Here is a 25091-nt window from a genome sequence, read left to right as displayed (position 1 = left end):
CAGTGTGTGCCTAAGAAATAGAGATTTATTTCAGAGCAACAATGTATATTACCTGTTCTTCATCCAAGGAATGCCTGCTCTGATGTCTGCTGTCAAGAGGCTATTAGCCTGCTAGAGAACTATAAAGGAAGCTGATGCTGTTTTATCTTAGATCTGCTTAAACTTTGTCAGGGGAAGTTCAAGTCACAAGACAGAGGTCTCCAGGATTGTCCCTCTACACATGGACTGTCTATTGGACTATAACCTATTGTTTCTGGAAGGACCAGCAGTCTTACCATCTCTGTTATGAAACTGACTTAAGAACTTTATTCATATCTGTATATAATATGATCTTTAAACCACAATAATAATAATTTTTCTTTTTTTAACAAATTTTAAATTAGTTAATAAGAATTGTCTCTAAGCATGTATTTGGGTAAGATCTGAAATATTCATTGACCTGGTGGGTAATGTATCCAGTCTCTTGGGATTGGTAGAACTTTATATATGGTGAATAAGGTTTTAAGTAACTCTCACTATATTAGCCTTGGCTGTCTAGGTGGGAGCCCCAGGCTGGATTGTTTTAAGGGAGCTGTGTTTTAGCTTCTTGGTAACCAGTAAGGTATTGAAGAAGCTGTTTTGTGACTGGCTTGGTGAATCTAATTCTAGAATAAACCACCGATTTGGGGGGATCGTCAGCCCCATTCTTTGCAGTTTGCCCTGATTGAGCATTCTCAGTATAGCCTCTCCAGCAACCATGGTCACAGCATGTTGACTGATGTACTTCAGACATGCAGATTCATAGTGGAGGTTTTATCAAAGATGATAGCACTGGAGCTGTTCAGGAAAAAAAAGTGTTGCAAAGTATTTTTTTAAAATATTTACCTGTTTTTATTTTGGACTTTGAAATTTTTCAACAACCTCTGTAGTTCATTGAAAAACGTAGGTAAATTTAGCTAAAATGTTGTTCAAAATTGTCCAGATTTTGGTTTGTTTTTTTAAAATTTCAAACTTTCATCAAAAATTGAAAGATTTCTACAAACTCTCAACAGTGCCATCTCTAGTATATGATGAAACAAATCTGAAACAGGACAATATTAAGGAAACTAGAAAATCTCACTTTAATTAAATGGATTTGGATGCTTAGATACAACCCCTTATTTTGTATCTACAATGTTTATTTCCTCTGCCCTCGTTGTTGCGCTGTGCATTTATTAGTCCTCTTGGTGCCTTTGGTGCCTTCTGATAAAATCTCTCTTGGTCCTTTTGCTGTTCATTTAATCCTTGAAGGCCCCAGATTGCTGTCTGAATAGCATTGCTGGGCCTTGCACTTTATCCCTAAAGAACTGCTAAAAAGGTGTGAAAAACAAAACTGTTCCCTTTGTCCTTCATAATGGAAAGTTGTGGGCTGCAGCGACCTCTCTTTCCCAGCCAATTAAGGAGCAACCAGTGCTTCCAAAGGGGGCTCCCTGTTGTGTCTGCATTGAAGATGAGGTCACAATAGGTCAGGGAGGGGAGAGTTCCTGAGAGCGAAAAGAAAAGGAGTACTTGTGGCACCTTAGAGATTAACCAATTTATTTGAGCATGAGCTTTCGTGAGCTACAGCTCATTCCTGAGGGCGGAGATCCAGCCTTCAGGCTCTTTTGAGCTCAGAGTTATGTGGTGCAGAACAAGAAAAGATACACTAAACAGCTCAAATTTTTTTTTAGTTTTCCTACCCATATCAGGTGCCTTGAAAAGGAACTTAAATTACTTAAATCATAATGGCCACTTAAAAATAAAAGCAGACACAGTCATAGTTTAACTATTTCAAAGAAGGAGCTATCTGTGTTTGGTATGGCTTGTGTGCCTGGCTGTTTAGTCTTTCGGGGCCCATCAGCTGCTGCTTAGCTTTCTTGGCATCCAAGCAAGGTCTGTTACTGAAGCTGCAAAGAGCTGTTGTTGAGTCAATGGGAGTGGAGAGCCAGGCTTAAATAGTGTGGCTGGATAACTTTATGACCATAACATTTGTAATTAGGCAAACTAAGGCTACGGTAATCAATTCTCTTCTTCAAAGAGATTGAAGTAGAAAGGGAAGAGGAAAGAGGTATAAAATTCTGGTAATTGCCCACTCCATATTCCACCTCTCTGGTCACTGCTGACTCCCTTTTGACTTTTCTCCTCATTCATTTGAAACCTTGGGGTATAACAAGGGTAATTGATGGAAATTATGTGAAGGAAATTTTAGTCTGGGAAAATTTCCGAAAAGCTGCTTAGAACGGGAAAGATCTGTTTAGATTTTGGAATAGTCTCTTTTGAGAAGTGGTGGAAACTTCTATCATTTAGGCTATTTATGCAACTGGTCCGGATAAATCACTAGAAAATGTTCCTGACACAATACCCAAAATTCTCTTTACCAGAAGCTGGGAATGAGTGACAGGGGACGGGTCACTTGATGATTGCCTGTTCTGTTCATTCCCTCTGGGGCACCTGGCATTGGCCATTGTCGGAAGACTGGGCGAGATGGACCTTTGGTCTGACCCAGTAGGGCCATTCTTATGTACCTGCCCACCTTTTGTTTGTCTCTGAATTCATCTGCCTTCACTTCTGTCCGTTGTGTCCATATCCATACATATATCCGTTGTATGGCAGTGTATTTAGACCTCCACTTTCTATGTACATGCGGTTTCTTAATTACCATCTGGAGAACAGAAAACCAGTCTCCGCACCCTAATTTCTCTGCCACTTTGAAAGTGTCATTAACATCATCAATCACGCTATCCATTCTGGTGGCAATGCATTCCAATACACAGCCTAGAGATTACAAGGGTGTGTGAGTGACCTGAGAAGTGGATCACCGGACTATGAAAGCATCAAACTTTGTCCCTTGCATATCTTCCTGCATGATAGTATCACATACCATGGAAAGCTTTCCTGTCTCTATAGAATCTTGTAAACAGAGGTATTAACGGTTGTATCTGAAAGGGTTCTTCCAGAGCTCCGGGTTAAATGCTGTGTAATTCAGAGCTCTCTCCAGAGCTAAGCATTGGCAGCAGGCAAAGTTCATGGAAATTGGCTTAAATACAATGTCAACCCAAGAACATCCATTTTAAAAACACATGCTGAGTAGCTAGTTGGGCACATTTGCCTCTGCTGACCCAGAATGGAATTCATGTTTTGTCATCTCTGTATCTCTATTGTCAATATTTGCCTTGGAATAATCAGCTCTTTTGTTTACTAGTTATTGGTCACGGATACTGCATTTTCACTGCACTGCTTCTACTTAAGAAAAGGCTGTAAATCTGGATCTGATTAAAGTCATTTGTTAACTGATAATCGGGGAAATCCCTAGTGCATTTTTTAACTAATTAGATTAATTATGCCTCATTTACATTGAGAAAAATCATGGTTAAAGTCACTCAGGAGAGAAGAGGAGGCAAAAAGGGGGTGGAGGAGAAGGGCAACAGTGTAGCCCTGATTAACACTGCTCAAGCTATGGTTTTCACACATTGTCTGGCTAAGCAATGCATTTCACTCAGAATAGGCCATGTTAATGATTAATGGTAGACTAATGATCTGATGTTGGGAAGCTGCCTAATTAATTGAGAATATTGCTATAATGGAAGTTCTAAAAGTAGGCATCAGGCGCACACAGTTTTTGCAGACTATTGGAATGGGTTTATCAGCAGTAAACACAACTGGGATGTATTAGGTAAGCTCTTTTCTCCAGAAATAGAGAGCAGGGATCATTCTGGCTCTTGCTGAGCTATTTTTATAACTTGAGTAAATCTTTCTAAAATTTTGACATGCTGGTTAGTTTTGTCCATTTATAACAGTGCCACATTTTCATAGAAATTAGATATAGACTTGAACACCAGGGAGGCATAGTATAAATATACTATCATGGCAAGATTGTCCCCTTCAGTGTGTATACCAGTGACTGTTGTACAGACTACTTTTAAATGCCCCAAACAAAGGGGGTTTCCACCACTTGCTTTCTGAGATTATCTACAGGCTCATGGAGTTCACTGTTAGGAATGGTTTTGTTTAGGTGGTGCTTTGACATTCAGCCTAAATTTTCCTTTGCTTAACTTATGTAGTTTTTCTTTACTTTATTATTATTTAACTATGCTCATTTGGATTATGCTAAACAATTCTTACCCCTTCTTGATGTTTACTTTTAAATACTTGTAGACAGATTCCTTATTCCTCTTATTCTCTGTTTGGTCAAACTATATGTATTTGATCCTGTTAATCTTTCCTCATATATAATACATTTCAGTCTCAAGATCATTTTTGTTGCTGTTCTCTGAATTTTTTTCAATTTTACAACTTTCTGGTATTGCAGTATTCAAAGTTTCACTCTTCCCTACTCCCTTCACAAAAGCCTAATAAAATGGTATGTCTTCAAGATCCGCAGACACAGGGCCTGTCAGACCAAGCAGGGACCACATTGCAGTTCAGGGTTTTTTACCAAAAACACCAGTACCTCCCAGTGCAAGTAGGAGACTAGTAGTTCAGACTGTTCAACTGCTTTGGTACCACAGAAGCAGAGAGGCAGTCTTCCACGTAGCCAGGCCCAAGACCATATAAGGACTTAATGCTGAATCCTGAAATGGGCCAAGCGCTCTGGCCCTGATCCAGCAAGTCACATAAGCACATGCTTAGCTGCCCATATGTTTCAAGCTAAGCACATGTAAAGTGCTGCTGTGACAGTTGCTCTGCTGGCCGACACGCTGGGGACCTTTAGAGCTAAAAGTGTGAGCTGCTACAGCTTAAGCTAAAGAGCCATGGCTGTGTAGGTGGGGGCTGTAACAACTCATACTCTCTGTGACCAGCATTTATAACACATGCTTCTCAGTGGATTACACTGTGCTGGATCAGGACCTGAATATTCAGCACTTTGCTCCCTTAAGGACTAAAAACAGCACTCTGAATGGCAGTTAGTGATAAACTGGCAGCTAGTACAGACCACGGGGGGGGGGGGGGCACTGATGTACTGGGCTTGCTTTGGGAATCGGGGCTAAGCACACTGAGCCCTGTTTTCTGCTCTAGCTAAAGATTCTGAATGGACTTCTGCCCTGTGTGGAGCGTATGCCAGTTATCCGGTCTATCGGTGATAAAGGTATAGATAATTAGTGAGGCCCACATCTGAAAGAAAAGGCTACAACCTTCGGCAAATAGCTGTCAGAAAACAGAACTGGTCAAATGTTGGGCCTGCCATCCTTGACAGTGTTCCTTTAAAGTAGGTGAAATATTAGGCCCTATCTCGTTGTCTTTACTTCAACATATTAATTGATTGGGAATTTTGTCTGAGTAAAGAGGACAAGTTTAAATGTTCGGCATCTCAAACTGCCTGATGAGTTCCTTTTTCAGTTTTGTAGGTGACCTGAAATAAACTGTTTAACTGAGGCTTTTATATCAAATTATGTAGAAATCATTCTAATTAAAAGCTTGACAGGCAGGAGCGGTTACGAATTATATCCACCCTCTGGGATGGGCGTAAGGAACAAAACATTGCTTTTTCCTCTTTTGGGGAAAGTGAGATCAAACCTGGGTTAGACAACAGAAAGGGAGACTAAACATTAGGAACACACATCCAGCGGACATTTTCAGTTGATGCATTGCATTAGGGACGATCCCTGACGCAACTCTGTCGTGAAGCATGTAAAATGGAGTAAATTTAAGTCCCAGATATCTGACTTGTCCTGGAACAGGAAATTATGGAGGTATGGAATAAAAACAATTCTGCAGATTCTGGAGTGAAACTCACCCATATGCAGAGGGCCAGCACAAGGCTTATGTACCACTTAAACTTTATTTTGAGGATTTGGAGTGGGACTTCAGTGGTACGTGGCTGTTATGGTGACCTTGTTGTGCAGGGATGAATGTATGCTGCATGACAATCAGAAGAAATAACTCGCACTAAAACTGTGACATACTAGCCTCAGTTTTCCTGGGTTTTCTTACCTGTGGCTATAGTTAAATAGATAGCCGGGGGGGGGGGGCGCAGGGAACACTCTTTTTCTTTCTCTCTGCTGTTCACTGCACTAAAGAGTCAGCCATTTTGGGGTTCCTCTGACTCTGTACATACTCTGGGTATTACGTTTAGCAGTTCCAGCTGGATAACCCACGGACACATCTGCCTTTTAAATCCTTGCTTGCTTTTTGAAGATCCCTTGTGAAGAGGAGGAGCCTGAACAGTCCTGAAGTCTCATATCACTGGTGAAGGTTAATCAGATAAACATGATAATTTCAACTGAAAATCCGTATTTAAAAATGTAATTATTGCCTAAGCCTAGGATACAATGACTGGATATGTTAGCCATTTCTCCAGCTAAAAAGCAGCATCCTTAGAGGTTTTTAAGGCCTGGCTTGACAAAGCCCTGGGTGGGAAGATTTAGTTTGGGTTGGTCCTGCTTTGAGCAGGGGGTTGGACTAGATGACCTCCTGAGGTCTCTTCCAACCCTCATCTTCTATGATTCTGTGAAGTTGGTTGTGTGTTTGTTTTTAAATCTTCACAGATTAAGGGCTTGGCTACACTTGTGAGTTACAGCACAATAAAGGAGCCCCGGGCACCCTAGCTCACTCCCCGTCCATGCTGGCAAGGCACGTAGAGCGCTCTGTCTCCATGGCTACAGCGCTGCTGGTACTCCACCTCGGCGAGTAAAATAACGTTTGCTGTGCCACCGCTGGAGCGCCGTGTCGCCAGTGTGGACACCCTGGTCTGTGATTGGCCACCAGAAGTATCCCACAATGCCTATTCTAGCCAATCTGGTCATCACTTTGAACTCTACTGCCCTGCCCTCAGGTGACCAACCATCAGACCCTCCCTTTAAATTCTCTGGGAATTTTGAAAATCCCCTTCCTGTTTGCTCAGCCAGGCGTGAAGTGCTCTCAGCGAATCTTTCCAGGTGACCATGCCTCCACGCGCCAGGCGAGCCCCAGTATGGAGCAATGGCGGGGTGCTGGACCTCATCAGTGTTTGGGGGGAGGAAGCTGTCCAGTCCCAGCTGCGCTCCAGCTGCAGGAATTACGATATCTTTGGGCAGATATCAATTACGATATCTTTGGGCAGATATGGCCATGCTGGAAAGGGGCCATGACCGGGAAGCACTGCAGTGCAGGGTTAAAGTGAAGGAGCTGGGGAGTGCCTACCACAAAGCCCGCGAGGCAAACAGCCACTCCGGTGCTGCCCCCGCGACCTGCCGTTTCTACAAAGAGCTGGACGCTATACTTGGGGGCGACCCCACCTCAGAGGGCCAGTGCAACAAAGCAGGAGGAGAAGGAGGAGCAGCAAAACGGGAGCAAGAGTGCTCCAACAGAGGAAGACACCCCGGAATCCCTAAATGCATGCAGCCAGGAGCTGTTCTCAAGCCAGGAGGAAGGTAGCCAGTCGGGGTGGGCAGTGCTTGGGGAACACCAGAGGAGGCTCCAGGTAAGCAGCTTTTATTTTGGGAAGGAAGTTATTTGGTGCGGGCTCTTGGGGCAAGGAGGGTTAGGGCTGCATGCATGCCTAGATGCAGAATAGGGCGTTGAAGTGCTCTCTCACATCACAGTAATCAGCCTCAGTGATCTCTTCAAAGGTCTCAGCCAGAACTTGGACAATGTGCTTGCGCAGGTGTCTTGGGAGAGCCACTGTTGTCCTTGTCCCAGTAAGGCTAACTTGTCTGTGCCACTGTGCCGGGCTGGGTGGGGGGACCATTGCTGCACACAGGCAAGCTGCATATGGGCCAGGGCGGAAGCCACATTGCAGTAGAAGACCCTCCCTTGCTTCCCTGGTCACCCTCAGTAGCGAGATATCTTCCAGGATGAACTCCTGTGGAAAATGTGGGGACAGTGTTCAGTATAGGGGCCCTCTGCAGCTGTTGACTCTCCCCAAGGCACAGAAACCCAGAGGACAGTATGGCCCTGAAACAATCAGTCACGCTTGACCTTGTGCTTACTCACCATTTTGGGGCTCCTGTGGGTTATGTGCACTCGCTTTGGGACAGACAAATTATGCTATTTTGTAGACTGTGCTTGCCCTTGAGTATGGGGGAATCGTTGCTCTGTATGGTGTGAACAATGCTGCCTCTGTTAAGTGTTGCATTTTGCCTTTACAGATGCAACCTTGAGATCTCAGCTGTCCGTGTTATCACCGGCCGAGAGGCTGCAAAGAATCAGGAAGAGGCCATGTAGAAGCAAAGAGGACATGCTGCATGAAGTCATACAGCATTCAACTAATGAAAATGAAAAAGAGCAGGAGTGGCGGGAGAGTGAAAGGACGGTCCACCAGCAGAATGCGGATCGCCGGCACCAAAGCACAGAGCGGCTGATAAGCATCATGGAGCGCTAAGCAGACTTGATCCAGGCACACGTAGCCATGCAGGCGGAGCACTACTGCGCCCACCCCCACCCTACAGCCCTTGTCCCAAAACTCTTTCCCTTGTGCCCCCATGTCACCTCCAACCCACTTTCCCCAACATCCGGGTTCTTATCACCACCAGCTGCCTCCAACATCTGTAGTTTCACCACCCATACTTTGGGAATGATTTACAGCTGTAAACCCAGTTTCCATAGCTAAAGCACTGCTCCCAATGTATACCTAGTAACTGTACAATTTGGAAAAATAAAACATCATCCTTATGTCCATTCTCTTGTTAACTCGCTCATTTGGGAATGTCTTGTTTATTAAGGCCATACAGCAATACGTCGAAGAAAAGAGACATAGCAGACAAACACACTGCTTTAGAGAGAAGGTGGATCATATCCTGATCACTGCTATATTGCTGCAAACATGGAGGCGTATCTGGATTTGTTGACCAAATAAACAGAAGGATGATCATCCCTTAGTCAGATGACAGAATATTTGCTTTAGTTGCAATTTAATATATTTGTACATCTTTTTATTTAGTGATGTTTATTTTAAATCACGTACTTCATACCCTTCCATAAACACTGGGCAAGTCACAGGTAGGACAGTATCTGTCAAAACAGAGATCATGGTAATAGAAAGAAACATAGCCCCACACCCTCCCTCACTGGACTGGGCAGAAAACCTCTAGTGTAACAAGCAAGGAAAAAAGTGATCCTTGAAGTGTGGTTCTGCTCTGAAATCTCACTAGGTTATACCTCTATGATTTCATAGGTGTTCTCATTATTCTCTCTGTACCCCAAAAGGGCAGAGACATCATCAAGTCCACTAGAGACTTCACTATTATCGATTTTATGCAAAAGGTGCTCAGATACTACAGTAATGGGTGGAAGTATAAAGCCGTAAGAGAAGTTTTATAGTTTGACCAATTTGCAAGTCAAAAAACAATTTTAACTACTAATCCAGCAAACTCATGTGGAGTTCAGAAAATCAAGCCATGTTCTCTTTGCCTCTTACTTCATCACCAATAACAAAGATTTTGCAACTAGGATTTACAGTTGTTGGCTATTTTGTTCCTGATGCACAAGGGAGAATCAAATCTTCACTCTGCTGACAGTTGTAACACTGCATTTTTCTCAGGCAAGCAAACCCATGTTATTCAAAGACACAGGGAGCAGAACTGTAGAGTGGGAAAGGTGCTAATTTTGTCAGCACTTTTCTAACCATAAGTGTAGTTTAAAGGATTGTTCATTTTTTTTCACTTATTTTTAGGTGGATTTTGGACAATTAAAATATTGTTTTTGTGCATCTACTTTTTGAGGTCTTAGGAAAGCAGGATGTAAATGCAAAATATAGTTTATGCTGAGCCCACTTGTCTCTGAGATCTGCAGGAAGAGGAACCCCTCCATGCAAAAGGGTAGGCAGTGGTCAGCCACTTCCCCAGTACTGATTCCTCTTCTCCAGATATCATGGATGTCTCTTTGTAGGACTGGGAATACACAAACTGTGAGAGGGAATCAGCAGGCGGTGACAGAGGGTGAGCTGGGCATGGGATGGTGCACATTGTCTCCCTCCTCCCCTCAAGCTCTTTGTAGAATCAGCAGGAAAGCTAACAGAGCCTAATGCTACTTTAACTTTCCCACTCCACACCTTACCCTCATCCCCCACCTGTCCATATAAGGTTCTAGGGTCAGCCACCAGTGGAGGAAGTCCTGGCAATGCAGCTTCATTGGTGCCATGCTAGCCAGATTGTATGTAGGGGGTTGCAGAGCCACTGTGGAGGCATGGGACCTCCTGTGGATTCCCCAGGAGACATGGGATGCTGAGAGGCCCCTTTGTTCATTCTTCAGCAGAGCAACTCATCCCCCCCTCAAATTTTTGGGAGGGCACTCTCTCTCTCTCTCAGGTTTTTCTAGGGGAGGGGACAATCAGGTCCATTATTATTTGTCTGTCTACATGCCCCAATAAAGAACCTCCTACCATTGTGACATCTGGAAGTATCAGTCATTCTCAGTCATGTTAGCTTCATCAACTGATGCAAATATAGCAAACGGGCGGTTAATCAAGGTGCTATTGTCATCAATAGGAATGATATCAATAGTCCATGATCCAGTAGCTGATCATTGTGTTTGTGCTTCTAGGTCTTTGACAGAGTCCGGGAAGATTGCCCTAACTTCCAGGAGAAGATTAAGCCTATTAATGCAGAACTCACTCAGCCAAATCTGGCCATCAGCGCCAAGGACTCGCAGGAGCTCCTGTCCCGGGTCAATGTTGTCTTCCACTGTGCAGCAACAGTTCGCTTTGATGAGCCTCTAAAGTATGTCCCTTGTTCTCTGTTGTTTGCATTTATTAAGTAGAACTTAGCTTCTTACTGGGACACACAAAATATGAGAGACCATTATTGTAATTTCTTGTACAATTACAGTAATAATTCTCCAGGTATGTTTTCAAACTGCACATAAGTTCTGGATTGGATATACAATTTAAAGAGCTCAAATTATTGACTGCCTAAAATATCATGTATGTCAGAACTTAAAAAATACATACACACACACACACCAAGATTGAGGTACTGTGGCATTGCTACATGGAGCCGAGGACCAGAATAAAAGGGAGTTCTGCAAATTAGGATTGCAGTGCACTGGCAGAGTTAGGTGTGGCTCCAGAACTGGAACAGCAGATGGGTGCTATGGGTCAGGACTGAGATGTTTTGGCAGGGCTACATGGAAGGAGTGCGAAGTGAGTCTACGCTGTCTTTGACTCTACAGCCAATGTTGTTGGTCCTACTTTTTCACTAAAGGTAACTCAAGGAGCGAAATGATATATTTATGAAGCAGCATATTTTAAATAGCAAATCACAAGATACTGTAATGTTTTAAAATATTCACCCAGCTTTGAAAATGTTGCCTTCATAATGAGGCATTTTAAAAAGGTGGTCTGTTACTTAGGGGATTTCCTGGAGAAACACTTGGTTTGTTCATTGTCACATATAAATGAAAGAGTTCCTAGCACAATGGGGTCTGAATTGTGATTGGTCCCTTTGAGCCCCACTTTAATAATGATAATGATCTGACTGTGGTCATAGATACAGGCCCCAAAAGAATTTCATTAATGACAATTATAATATCCCTCTCTGAGACGTTACATTGATTGTCTCCATATCACTCAATATGAGGGTTTTTTTCACACAGGGATGGGGGGAATTTCTCCCAGAGCACTGTATAAATGTGGTACGTATTTTTTTGCCTTCCTTTGAAACATGAGGGGTGAGTTGCTGCTATGGGCAAGATAGTGGATTCCATGACTGGTGATTCAACATAGCACGATAGATTGAATGTTCTTGTGTTCCAAAAACAAAGCCCTTAAAATGAGATTATAGATAGAACTAGGTGAATTTTTTCAGCCAAAACTACATTTTATTTTAAAAAAAAAAATGTGTATTTGGCAACACTGAAAAATGTTTTGCAAGTTCATGTTGGTTTCATCAAATTGTTCACATCAAGGAGGGGGGGAATATTGAAATATTTTGGTTTTACATTTTTGAAATTAAACATTTTGATTTTTCAATTTGAAATTACTTTTTGATTCAGAATTTCTTTTACTTATATTTTAAAAAGTTTTAAAAGGCTTTAAATCAAAATTAAACATTGCATTTTGAGTCGAACATATCGTTTTGTTTGACCTGAAACAAATTTTTTTCAACTTTTTTATTTGCTGAACATTTTTCAAAAAATTATTTTAATTTCTCCAAAACCTTTTTTTTGTTTTGTTTTGTTCAGAATTGTCAGTGAGCTGAAAAACTTATTATTCACTCTGCTCCAATTAGAGACTAGGTGATATTGTGCGGTGTGTGCAAAATAAATGAATTTAGATTACTACTTTGGCCAGAAATCATAACCCATGGGTATTTCTGTCCAGTCCAGCTGAACTGATAATGAGTTCTTTTTTTCCCCCTAAAAAACTGAAAGCCCCTCCTGCTGACAAGTTTGCTGAAACTGGCCCCATCTTCCCCAGTGTCTCTGCCTCCTTGGAGGAGCGCACATTTCTTCTAATATGAAGCCTGCAAGCAAGCTCAGGTAAAGGGAGCCCACACATCAGTCAGAGCCCATGCAGAAAACCACCAGAACACCTTGAACATATCCTGAGTGTTTCAGGGAGGACCTTCACACTGGTACCCTTTTTCTCTTCCCCCCCAACCTCTTGGAATCACTAATTTTATTACTTGTAACTTTAGCTTCTTCTAGTGTTATTCCATTGCTTTGGACAAGGCCTCATATACTTATCTGGAATCCCTTGCATGTTGGTATAGCATGTGTCTTTCAAGACCAGATATGAGACAAAGTTGAATGGAGTTAAAAAGTAAATAAGAACAACACTTCATGTCCTTCTGTTTAAATACTTGTATTTTTCTTGAGGCGGAATGGTTGTTCAGCAAACATGCCAGCAAATAGGTGCTGTCAGTTTTAATTTCCATAATAAATTAAAGAGGAACTTTTGCCTCCAGTCCATTGGATTGGGTAGAAATACCCCTGAGTTATAGTTTTTGACCAGAGTAGTGGATCCATAGTAGAAGAATCCAGCACTACAGGTTTGAAAACTAATTTTGCCTCTTGCATCTCATTTAAGCTTCCTCTTCTGCTGTGCTATTTTCCTCACTGTGGAGGTTTGCCTCTCAAGAGAGATTTGCAGTGTATGTAATTTTAATACATTCATCCCCTGTGAACCCCTTTTGTTTGTTTTCTCTCCCCTTGTTTAGACATGCCCTGCTGCTGAATGTCATGGGCACACAACAGCTCTTACTGCTGGCCCGGCAGATGCAGAAGCTCGAGGCTTTTATCCACATCTCCACTGCCTATGCAAATTGTAATCGGAGAAATATAGATGAAGTCATCTACCCACCACCTGTTGAGACCAAGAAGCTCTGCGACTTAGTGGAGTAAGTAGAAACAGACACAGATTTCCTTCCTGATGCTGGTGTGATGCGCCATCTTTGTAGAAAACCTGTGACTGGATTGTTCACACACCTATGCTATGGAATGTTCCCCCAGACCAGTTATAGTTGCAGTGCCCTTCTCATTTGCACATCAGCTAACAGTGCTGGGAAATGGGTGTGTAACAGAAGGAGACAAAGGGAGGTGGTAACTTGGATTCCAAGTTTCTTCAAGAGATCAACTTTCAAAACATTGATTGGAGGAATCATTCCTACATGCTTGTATCCAATAATGTTAGCATTTTTGGTCTTCCCCTTTAACCTATTTTTATTCATATTTTCTGGAAATATTAGCAATATAGACATAACCTCTGAGTTTTTATTGGAGGTCTCTTAAAGTCACATTAGATTGTTATTTGGATCGACCTTCCAACTGTAGTTTGATTTCATTTTGAATAGGAAAGAATTAGCAAATAAAATGATCCATATGTGTCAATCCTATTATTTCAGATGTTTTTCCACAGTCTTTATTTATAGTGGCATGTGACTCTTTAAGGTCCAGCATGGAGTCAGCTGAAGGTGCTTGTTTGTGTTAGTGAGAATGATGCAGTGTTTCTTCCTTTTCTAAGTCCCAACGCTCTTGTTCCCTCAATAGGAGCTGTAATGTTTTAGAAAGTGAGCGTGATTCACCATCGCATTACTCCTGTTGTCACTCAGTGTGACTCCACTTATTTCAATGCAGTCCCAAATAGTGTTAAACTGGAGTGAATCAGACTCACTGTTTCAGAAAGAGATTTAAAATGATGACCCCTCATTCTAACCCTGCAAGAATCCCAGCCCAGACTGCTGCGTTTAGCTCTTTCTAATGGTTCCTTTCCAACTGCTTTCTCCCCATGTATGAGCTGTGCATCTGCAGGGCCAGGTTCATTCTGTATTGAAAACCACAGCTCAGCTGGAGAATTCAGTAAATCTGCAGGACAACAAAAGTGTTTATTTAACTGAGTTTGTTGAATAGATGGATAATTAGAAAGAAAAACAAAACCTGCTGACAGGGATTCCAGGGAAGCCTTCTCCTGAGAAGAGCTAAACTTCCCCATGGCAGTTTGTTCTGCTTTCCTTTTTCTTTTCAGATAATTTTCCATTTGCATGACATTAACTTTAACTGTGCCAGCCATTAGCTCAGAATGCAGGTGTGAGCCTTCTTGTCCTTCGGACTTCTTCAGAGATGGGCATAAGCAGTATCTGCTGGCTTTTTCTCTGAGAAAAGAATAGAATTTGGCTTTTGCTCTTGAATCCCATGTTGCCAAAATAAATGATTGCACTCTCTGAGTGCTAACTGGAAAAAGTAATGTCAAATATTGTTCTGTCTTTAATTTTTCTCTAGCAGCCCAGAGTCTTGAGTATAGTTCTCCCCAGCCAGCATATGAAGTCAGAATAATTTAAAAAGTCTTTTAATGATATCAGAATCTCCCACCTTCCCCACTTACAAAAAGGGGTTTGCCAGCTTGCAGAGTTCATTTTTCTGTCACCAGCAAGTGCTGACTCAGAAAAAAGACTTGAGCAAAGGACACAATGAGCCTCTGAAACCAGCAGGGATTTCTGACAATATGCCTCTACCACAGGCTCCAGGTTGCACAGACAAAGGAAGTAATCAGGAAAGCCTCAGAGAGTTACGGGGTGAGGCACTATCTTCTCTGCTCTGCTGTACGTTTGCCTCAGCAGTATGTACAGCTGTCAACTCTTGGTCACCACATGGTTTGGTTTTTTGTTTGTTTGCTTGCTTACTTGCTTTTCTTACACTTTCTCATGGTTTCCTGAACTCTGGCGGCATTCTTCTGAATGTTGTCCTTGCTCAACAGGTTTACTATCTTCCATTGCTTTCAGTGGGCTGGAAGCCACAGGTCGCCCTCAGTTAAGATGGCTGCCACTTCCCAGCAGCCTTTGCAGGTGGCATGAAGGCTGCCCATAGTGAAGAGGACCACTGTCTCCCATTGTTTTTAAAGGCACTGAAGCTAGGGGTCACTCAGCGAAGATTGCCGGACTCTTGGTTTGGAAAGTGGTCTGGAAACTGTAAGGGTGCCGGAAGGAGACTTGTGGGCGGGGGCTGGGGAGGCTGCAGAGGAACATGGGGGAGTAGGAGGGAGAAAGTCAAGATCAGGGACTTGTGATGGGGAAAAGAAAGGAAAATACAAAGGCAAGTGGGGGACAGGAGACAAAGGGAAAATGTGAGGAGCAGAGAGGAAGACAAAGAATGGGTAGGAGGAGGGAGGCACGGGTGATGCTATCAGAATACTTCATTATTCTGTCTTCAGCTAACTAGAGGAAGTATATCTAAGTGTGGGCACTAGTCCAGAAGGGCTCAAAGAAAGATAATTAATAGGTAAGGAAGTTTTCCCCTTAATCCCTTCCTCCACCCCATATAGTTCCAAATAGTTACATGGATTGTGTCAGCAAAAAGGGGAAAGAAATAGCAAGTTATTCTTTGGGCCAGCCAGCTGTGAAAGCATCCCTTCATATCTACATCAACTATCTATTTGAAAACTGATTTTAAAGCATTCAGCTGAACAAGCATCGATATTTTTCTTGTTTCATATGTCTGAGGCTGGCAATACATTATAATCCTGGCTGTTCACCTGCTGTTCAGGTTCATAGTAGCCAATGCCAGCAGAAACTGGAACAGGTCTGTCAAGGTTCCTCCCCCACTCTGAACTCTAGGGTACAGATGTGGGGACCTGCATGAAAACCTCCTAAGCTTACTTTCACCAGCTTAGGTTAAAACTTCCCCAAGGTATAAATTAATTTTATCCTTTGTCCCTGGATCTCCACTGCCACCACCAAACTCTAACTGGGTTTACTGGGAAATGTAGTCTGGACACGTCTTTCCCCCCCAAAATCCTCCCAACCCTTGCACCCCACTTCCTGGGAAAGGTTTGGTAAAAATCCTCACCAATTTGCATAGGGGACCACAGACCCAAACCCTTGGATCTGAGAACAATGAAAAAGCATTCAGTTTTCTTACAAGAAGACTTTTAATAGAAGTAAAGGAATCACCTCTGTAAAATCAGGATGGTAGATACCTTACAGGGTAATTAGATTCAAAACATAGAGAATCCCTCTAGGCAAAACCTTAAGATACAAAAAAGACACACAGACAGGAATAGTCATTCTATTCAGCACAGTTCTTTTCTCAGCCATTTAAAGAAATCATAATCTAACACATACCTAGCTAGATTACTTACTAAAGTTCTAAGACTCCATTCCTGGTCTATCCCCGGCAAAAGCAGCATACAGACAGACACAGACCCCTTGTTTCTCTCCCTCCTCCCAGCTTTTGAAAGTATCTTGTCTCCTCATTGGTCATTTTGGTCAGGTGCCAGCGAGGTTACCTTTAGCTTCTTAACCCTTTACAGGTGAGAGGACTTTTCCTCTGGCCAGGAGGGATTTTAAAGAGGTTTACCCTTCCCTTTATATTTATGACACGCCCCCCAAATCTCAGCTAGGGGGTGAAACGCTGGCTGGGATTTCTTCCTGGAGCTCTAGGAAAAACAGAGTTAATAAGACACATGCACCTCTAAATATACTACCAAGTACATAAAGACTAACAATATTTTCCACATCTCAAGGACGATTTTAACCAGTTGATTCTGGGAAACTTTCACGGAAGAGTGTATCAGCCACTTTGTTAGAAGCTCCTGAGATGTGTTGGATGTCGAAATCAAAATCTTGGAGAGCTAAATTCCACCGAATAAGTTTTTTGTTATTTCCCATGGTGGTATGAATCCACTGTAGTGCAGCATGGTCGGTTTGCAGGTGGAAACGCCGTCCCCAAACATATGGGCGTAGCTTTTCCAGAGCATAGACAATGACGTAACATTCTTTTTCACTGACTGACCAGTTGCTTTCCCTCTCAGACAGCTTTTTGCTGAGAAACACTACAGGGTGGAATTCTTGATCAGGTCCTTTCTGCATTAAAACTGCTCCCACACCACGCTCGGATGCATCTGTGGTTACTAGGCACGGTTTGTCAAAGTCTGGGGCCCTTAGTACAGGGTCAGACATGAGTGTCGCTTTAAGCTTGTTAAAGGCCTTCTGACACTTTTCGGTCCACTGAACGGCATTTGGCTGTTTCTTTTTGGTTAGGTCTGTCAGTGGGGTGACGATTTGGCTGTATTGCGGTACAAATCGTCTGTAATAACCGGCCAAGCCTAAGAAGGATTGAACCTGTTTCTTTCACTTTGGGACAGGCCACTTTTGGATAGCATCCACTTTGCCTGTAGGGGGCTGATAGTTCCTTGACCCACTTGGTGTCCAAGGTAAGTCACTCTGTTTAGGCCTATTTGACACTTCTTAGCCTTAACAGTTAGTTCTGCCTCCCTTATGCGCTCAAGGACTTTTTGTAGATGTTCCAGGTGGTCTGCCCAGGAATCCGAAAATATGGCCACATCGTCAAGGTAGGCGACTGCATATTCTCCTAATCCCGCTAGGAGACCATCTACAAGTCTTTGGAAGGTGGCGGGTGCATTTCACAGCCCGAAAGGGAGTACATTAAATTCATACAACCCGAGATGTGTGGTGAAGGCTGACCTTTCCTTGGCAGATTCATCTAGCGGTACCTGCCAGTACCCCTTGGTTAAGTCCAAGGTAGAGATGAACTGGGCCCGTCCCAGTTTCTCTAATAGTTCATCTGTGCGTGGCATTGGATAGTTGTCTGGGCGAGTTACAGCATTTAGCTTACGGTAGTCCACGCAAAAACGTATCTCCCCATCTGGTTTGGGAACTAGAACCACTGGAGATGCCCATGCACTTTCAGAGGGGCGGATTACACCCATCTGTAACATATCCTGGATCTCCCGTTCTATAGCAGTTTTAGCTTGAGGAAACACCCGGAAAGGTTGGACTTTAATTGGGTGAGTATTACCTGTGTCAATGGAGTGGTATGCCCGTTCAGTCAGTCCTGGGGTGGCTGAGAACGTTGGCGCGTAGCTAGTGCACAGCTCCTTGATCTGCTGTCGCTGCATACGCCCAAGGGTCATGGAGAGGTTCACCTCTTCCACACCACCAGCACATTTCCCTTCGTAGTAGACACCTGCAGGCCACTCAGCATCCTCTCCTCCCTGGGCTGTAAACTGACAAACCTTTAATTCTCTGGAATAAAAGGGCTTTAGAGAATTAATATGGTACACCTTAGGCTTTCGGTTGGAGGTGGGGAATGCTATGAGATAATTAACAGCTCCCAGGCGCTCCTGGACCATGAATGGCCCTTCCCACGATGCTTCCATTTTATGGGCCTGGAGCGCCTTTAAGACCATGACCTGGTCTCAAAGTTTGAAGGAACGCTCTCTGGCATGTTTATCATACCAGGTTTTTTGCTCTTTTTGAGCATCCTGTAAGTTTTCTTTAGCAAGGGCTAAAGAGGTTCGGAGGCTGTTTTGTAGGTTGGTTACAAAGTCCAGAATGTTAGTTCCTGGAGAAGGTGTAAATCCCTCCCATTGCTGCTTCACCAACTGTAATGGCCCCTTAATCTCACGGCCATATACAAGTTCAAATGGGGAAAACCCTAAACTGGGATGTGGTACAGCTCTGTAGGCAAAGAGCAACTGCTGCAACACTAGGTCCCAATCACTGGAGTGCTCATTTACGAATTTACGTATCATGGCCCCCGAAGTCCCATTAAACTTCTCCACCATGCCATTTGTTTGATGGTGGTAAGGAGTGGCAACCAAGTGATTTACCCCATGAGCTTCCCAGAGGTTTTCCATTGTTCCTGCCAGGAAATTAGTCCCTGCATCTGTGAGGATGTCGGAGGGCCAATCTACCCTGGCAAAAATGTCTGCTAGTGCCTGGCACACGCTTTTAGCCCTGGTGTTGCTTAGAGCTATTGCTTCCGGCCATCGGGTGGCAAAATCCATGAAAGTCAGTATGTACTGCTTTCCTCTGGGTGTCTTTTTTCGGAAAAGGACCCAGAATATCCACAGCTACTCGTTGAAATGGAACTTCAATGATGGGGAGTGGCTGGAGAGGGGCTTTGACCTGGTCTTGGGGTTTTCCCACTCTTTGGCATACTTCACAAGACTGGACATAGGTAGAAACATCCTTGCCCATTCCCTCCCAGTGGAATGACCCCCCCCAAACGGTCTTTGGTCCTGTTCACCCCAGCATGGCCACTAGGGTGATTGTGGGCTCAGCTCAAGAGCTTGGCCCGGTATTTAGTTGGAACTACTAACTGTCTCTTAGGATGCCAGTCTTCCTGGTGTCCACCAGAAAGAGTTTCCTTGTATAAAAGTCCTCTTTCTACAACAAACCTGGATCGATTAGAAGAGCTAAGAGGCAGTGGGTTGCTCCGTGCTGCCGTCCAAGCTCTCTGGAGGCTTTCATCTGCTTCCTGTTCGGTCTAGAACTGTTCCCTTGATGCTGGAGACATCAGTTCCTCATTGGATTGTGGACCTATGCTTGGTCCCTCTGGAAGTGATGTAGGGGATGGGGCTGTTTCCGTTGACTGTGAACCGCTCTCCACTGGGACACTATGTTGGGGTTCAGGCTCTGGCTGAGCCTCTTGTGTAGGGTTATGGGTTGCTGCCAGTTCAGGTTCGGTGGGGCCCTCTGGTGTTGAGGTTGCAAGTACTGGATTCAGGTCTGGTGTTGGTTGTTCCGCTGGTTCCGGTTCTGGGACTGGTTCTGTCTGGGTCTCTGGGACTGGATCCACTACTGCTCTTGTAGACATTGGCCTGGGGTCCGGGTCCATCACCTCTGACCGGGTCCTGATAGAAGTTTCCAGAACAGAGCTAGGCCTCACGGCTTGTTTAGCCTGGCTGCGGGTGACCATTCCCACCCTGTTGGCCCGCTTCACATGCTTGGCCAAGTCTTCCCCCAACAGCATGGGGATGGGATAATCATCATAGACCGCAAAAGTCCACATTCCTGACCAGCCCTGGTACTGGACAGGCAACTTGGCTGTAGGTAAATTGAAAGAGTTGGACTTGAAGGGTTGAATCATCACTTGGATCTCTGGGTTGATTAAATTGGGGTCCACTAAGGAAGCATGGATAGCTGAGACTTGTGCTCCGGTGTCCCTCCACACGGTAACCTTCTTCCCGCCCACTCTCACAGTTTCCCTCCACTCCAAGGGTATCTGGGAGGTATCTGGGCCTGCGGACCTCTGGTGTGATTCCGGTGCAATGAACTGTAATCTGTTGGGGTTCTTGGGGCAGTTGGCCTTTACATGCCCCAGCTAGTTTCATTTAAAACATCGTCCAGCTGACGGGTCACTGGGGCGAGGTGGGTTGCTGGAGAACGGGGTGGTGAGACGATAAGGGGTCTGGAGGGTTCTTTGGGAGGTAGTGGGGCTTTGGGCGGCCCCCGGTAATAGGGTGTGGTCTCGGGTTGTCCCTTCTGGTCTCCGCTCCAACTGCGACCAGTTTTCTTCTTCTCTGCCACCTCCACCCATCTGGCTCCAATCTCTCCTGCCTCGATTACAGTTTTGGGCTTCCCATCTAGGATGTATCTTTCTATTTCCTCAGGAACACCCTCTAAGAATTGTTCCATTTGCATTAGGAAGGGCAAATTTACTGGAGATTCAACACTTGCTCCTGATATCCAGGCATCCCAATGTTTCACAATGTGGTAGGCATGTCGGGTAAAGGACACGTCTGGTTTCCACCTTAGGGCTCTGAACCTCCAACGAGAATGCTCGGGTGTTATCCCCATTCTGACTCTCGCCTTGGATTTAAACAGTTCATACTTGTTCATGTGTTCTTTAGGCATTTCAGCCGCCACCTCAGCTAAGGGTCCACTGAGCTGCGGCCTCAGCTCTACTATGTATTGGTCGGTAGAGATGCTGTACCCAAGGCAGGCCCTTTCGAAGTTTTCTAAGAAGGCCTCAGTATCATCGCCTGCCTTGTAGGTGGGGAACTTTCTGGGATGGGGAGTGGTACCTGGAGAAGGATTGCTAGGGTTTGTTGGTATATTCTGCTGAGCCTTTACCTTCTCCATCTCCAGTGCATGCTTCCTCTCTTTTTCCTTCTCCTCCTCCACATGCTTCCTCTCTTTTTCCTCCTCCTCCTCCACATGCTTCCTTGCCTCCATTTCCCTCCTATGGGCAGCCTCCTGTACCTCCTTCTCCAGCCGCATGAGTTCTATCTGTCTTTCATGTTCCTTTTGTTTTTCCTCAGCCTGAAATCTGGCTAATTCCATCTTTTGTTGTGCCGTGGATTCTGTCATCCTAACCTCTCTGTTTTTAACTAACTTTACACCCGAGGTTTAGAAATAAACAAACAACACTTGGCTGTAAAATTTTGCTGTGCTGGAATAGGATACCTATTCTCTGATAGTGATCGTCAGCCTACAGAAAAAGACAATTCCCTTTGTCTCTGCTCTGGCCCCAAATCAAAGCAAAAAACCTCCAACTACTTGGAAATCTGCTTACCAGCAGCCCAAAGGGAAAAAAAATTCCTTTTCAAACCTATGCTCCTTGTAAAAAAAAAGAAATCAAAATCCTAAAAAAAAAACTCTTGCCACTTTTGTCTCCAGGCAAATGGGTAGAACACACACACCCCACCCCACCCCCGTTTACTTTTAGGGGAAAAAAAAACCTCTGGTTTGGAAGACTGTGAATTTCCCTGCAGGAGTTAATTACTCTGCCTCCAGGCAAAGAAAACCTGCAATTCACAAAGATAATCCCCTTTTGTCTCTGCTCTGGCCCCAAAGCAGAGAAAAAACTAGCTGCCTTCAGTTGGACCTCCTTTCCAGCAGCCCCAAAGGAAAAAAAAAGTATTTCCTTTTTAAAATCTGTTTTTCTGGTTCAAAAAATCTCAAATTGATCTCAAAATGATTTCAGGTTAATCCCACCACTCTGCCACCATGTCAAGGTTCCTCCCCCACTCTGAACTCTAGGGTACAGATGTGGGACCTGCATGAAAATCTCCTAAGCTTACTTTCACCAGCTTAGGTTAAAACTTCCCCAAGGTACAAGGTACAAATTAATTTTATCCTTTGTCCCTGGATCTCCACTGCCACCACCAAACTTTAACTGGGTTTACTGGGAAACGTAGTTTGGACACATCTTTCCCCCCAAAGTTCTCCCAACCCTTGCACCCCACTTCCTGGGAAAGGTTTGGTAAAAATCCTCACCAATTTGCATAGGGGACCACAGACCCAAACCCTTGGATCTGAGAACAATGAAAAAGCATTCAGTTTTCTTACAAGAAGACTTTTAATAGAAGTAAAGGAATCACCTCTGTAAAATCAGGATGGTAGATACCTTACAGGGTAATTAGATTCAAAACATAGAGAATCCCTCTAGGCAAAACCTTAAGATACAAAAAAGACACACAGACAGGAATAGTCATTCTATTCAGCACAGTTCTTTTCTCAGCCATTTAAAGAAATCATAATCTAACACATACCTAGCTAGATTACTTACTAAAGTTCTAAGACTCCATTCCTGGTCTATCCCCGGCAAAAGCAGCATACAGACAGACACAGACCCCTTGTTTCTCTCCCTCCTCCCAGCTTTTGAAAGTATCTTGTCTCCTCATTGGTCATTTTGGTCAGGTGCCAGCGAGGCTACCTTTAGCTTCTTAACCCTTATCAGGTGAGAGGATTTTTCCTCTGGCCAGGAGGGATTTTAAAGGGGTTTACCCTTCCCTTTATATTTATGACAAGGTCATTCAGATATACTCTTCTACAGTTGTAGGACATTGGCGGTTATGATGTGTAATGGGGATTTTTAAGGCTAATGTGTAAAGAAGCTTCTTAGACCAAATAGGAAAGTAGAATTTTTACAAAGCTATTAAAAGGCATGACCCTACAATCATAGCTAAATAACAGATCCTTTAATGGTCCTCTCGATGACAGATTTAATTTGTATTTATGATTATTTACTCAGCTAGAATTCTTGGTCAGGCTCCAAGCTGTTTCTTTTTCCATTCGTCCTCCTTCTATCTCCCTGATTTCAAATATGATGCTTCTTTAACTGCAACTGAAACTTTAAGATTGATCTGTGGAAACCAAAAGTCACACTACTAAATACCATCAGGCCAATAGAGGAAACGTATAATCTGCTACATCAGGCAAGATTTGCCTTAATCTAAATCTGAGGGAAATCCGCTTTGGAGGGTGCGCTGAGGTAAGGAGCACCGCACAGTCTATAAAGTGTGGACCAAAGCAGGGTGCACACTGTCCCTGATTATAATATAATAGGAAATGTAAAAGGAGGTCAGTTCTAATTTACATAAGGGACCATCTTATTTGTGGTAAGTGTAAAATCTTAATACAGAAAGTCACTTTTTCTCAGGGGAAAATGACCTGTCTGTTTGGTGGAGTGGGGGACAGTGGGCAGCTAACCAGAGCATTTTTCTTTGATTTCGTAAGGCACCAACAGCAGTGAGCAAAAGCAGTTACTATATGAATTAGCCTTTCAAAACCGCAAATGTAGGTCACAGTAAATGTAGGGCAGCGTAAGGCCTTGTTGAATTGTTGGCTCGGTGCTTCCATGATGGGAACACTGATTAATCCTAGGACCTGGGAGGTTGGGATACTTGTGAGGGTCTGTGGCACAAACCTCTCAACTATCGCTCAGAAACGGCATGGAGGCACACCCAAGATACTGGAGTTATGACAGGGCACTTTAGCTGGGCACTTTGAATGTATTTAGGGCCATACCAAATTCATGGTCCATTTTGGTCAATTTCGCGGTCATGGGATTTTAAAAATCATAAATTTCATGATTTCAGGAATTTAAATCTGAAATTTCATGGTGTTGTAATTGTAGGGATTGGACCCAAAAAGGAGATGGGGGGGTCACAAGGTTTTGTAGGGGGGGGTGCGGTACTGCTACCCTTACTTCTGCACTGCTGCTGGTGACAGCGCTGTCTCCAGAGCTGGGCAGCCGGAGAGCAGCGGCTGCTGGCTGGGAGCCCAGCTCTGAAGGCAGAGCCACCTTCAGCAGCAGCGCAGAAGTAAGGATGGCCTGGTATGGTATTGCCACCCTTACTTCTGCACTGCTGCCTGCAGCGCCGGGCCCTTAGCCAGCAGTCGCCCAGCACAGAAGTAAGAGTGGCAATACTGCGACCCCCCCCCTAAAATAACCTTGTGACCCCCCTGCAACTCCCTTTTTGGTCAAGACTCCCCCAATTTGAGAAACGCTGGTCTCCCCAGTGAAATATGTTTAGTATAAGGTAAAAGCACATGAAAGACCAGATTTCACAGGGGGAGGAGACCAGATTTCGTGGTCTGTGATGTGTTTTTCATGGCCGTGAATTTGGTAGGGCCCTAGATATATTAGATGGACAAGTTGCACCATCTGGTAAATCAGCATTACAATTGGCCCTGGTACCCCGATGGCTTATTCCCATGGTAGCTCAATTACACTGGGAAAGCAAAGGCAGTATTCTGACCATAGCTATGACTGTAGGCAGGGTTTCTGTTCAAAGCTGAATTTTATATCATCTCTGAAATCCACATAAATGGTCAGAACTGGAACAGGGCAGGAAACTGTTTCCTATCCCACAAGAGTTTTTGAGGTTTCAACATTTTCTCCCATCCCAATTTATGATGAAAAGTTGAAATCTTGAAAATTTTCATGAACCAATAATCTGATCTGAAATTTTCCAGGAGTCAGTTGAAATGTTCTGTTTTGATTTTATAGAATTTCACTTTATTTAGTATGAATTAACTATACTTTCAAAATGAAGTCATTTTGAACCAGAAAAGGAAACTTTTTGTTTCAAAAATGTTGAAAAGTCTTGTTTTGACCATTTGAAAACTTTTTTTTCACAATCAAGATTAATAAAAACCAACCCTTTCCTGCAAACAGTTTTGGGTTTCACCAATCTGCTATTTCCAATTGGA

The 25091-nt window shown here is 43.8% G+C and overlaps 1 protein-coding gene across 8 annotated transcripts in view; it reads left to right on the top strand.

Moving 5' to 3' along the window:
• The window catches only part of FAR2 (fatty acyl-CoA reductase 2), a 225639-nt gene that overhangs the window by 138109 nt on the left and 62439 nt on the right, over positions 1–25091 (top strand). For all 8 annotated transcript variants that reach the window (XM_048823960.2, XM_048823966.2, XM_048824020.2 and 5 more), the window contains 2 exons: positions 10456–10631; positions 13071–13250. In XM_048823960.2, coding sequence (XP_048679917.1) covers positions 10456–10631; positions 13071–13250 — 356 coding nt within the window. The remainder of the gene's footprint in view (positions 1–10455; positions 10632–13070; positions 13251–25091) is intronic.

Source organism: Caretta caretta, chromosome 1 (genome assembly GCF_965140235.1).
Source record: "Caretta caretta isolate rCarCar2 chromosome 1, rCarCar1.hap1, whole genome shotgun sequence".
NCBI classification, from domain to species: domain Eukaryota; kingdom Metazoa; phylum Chordata; order Testudines; family Cheloniidae; genus Caretta; species Caretta caretta.
Note: the sequence above shows the minus strand (reverse complement) of the source record. Positions and strands in the feature narration are given on the sequence as shown.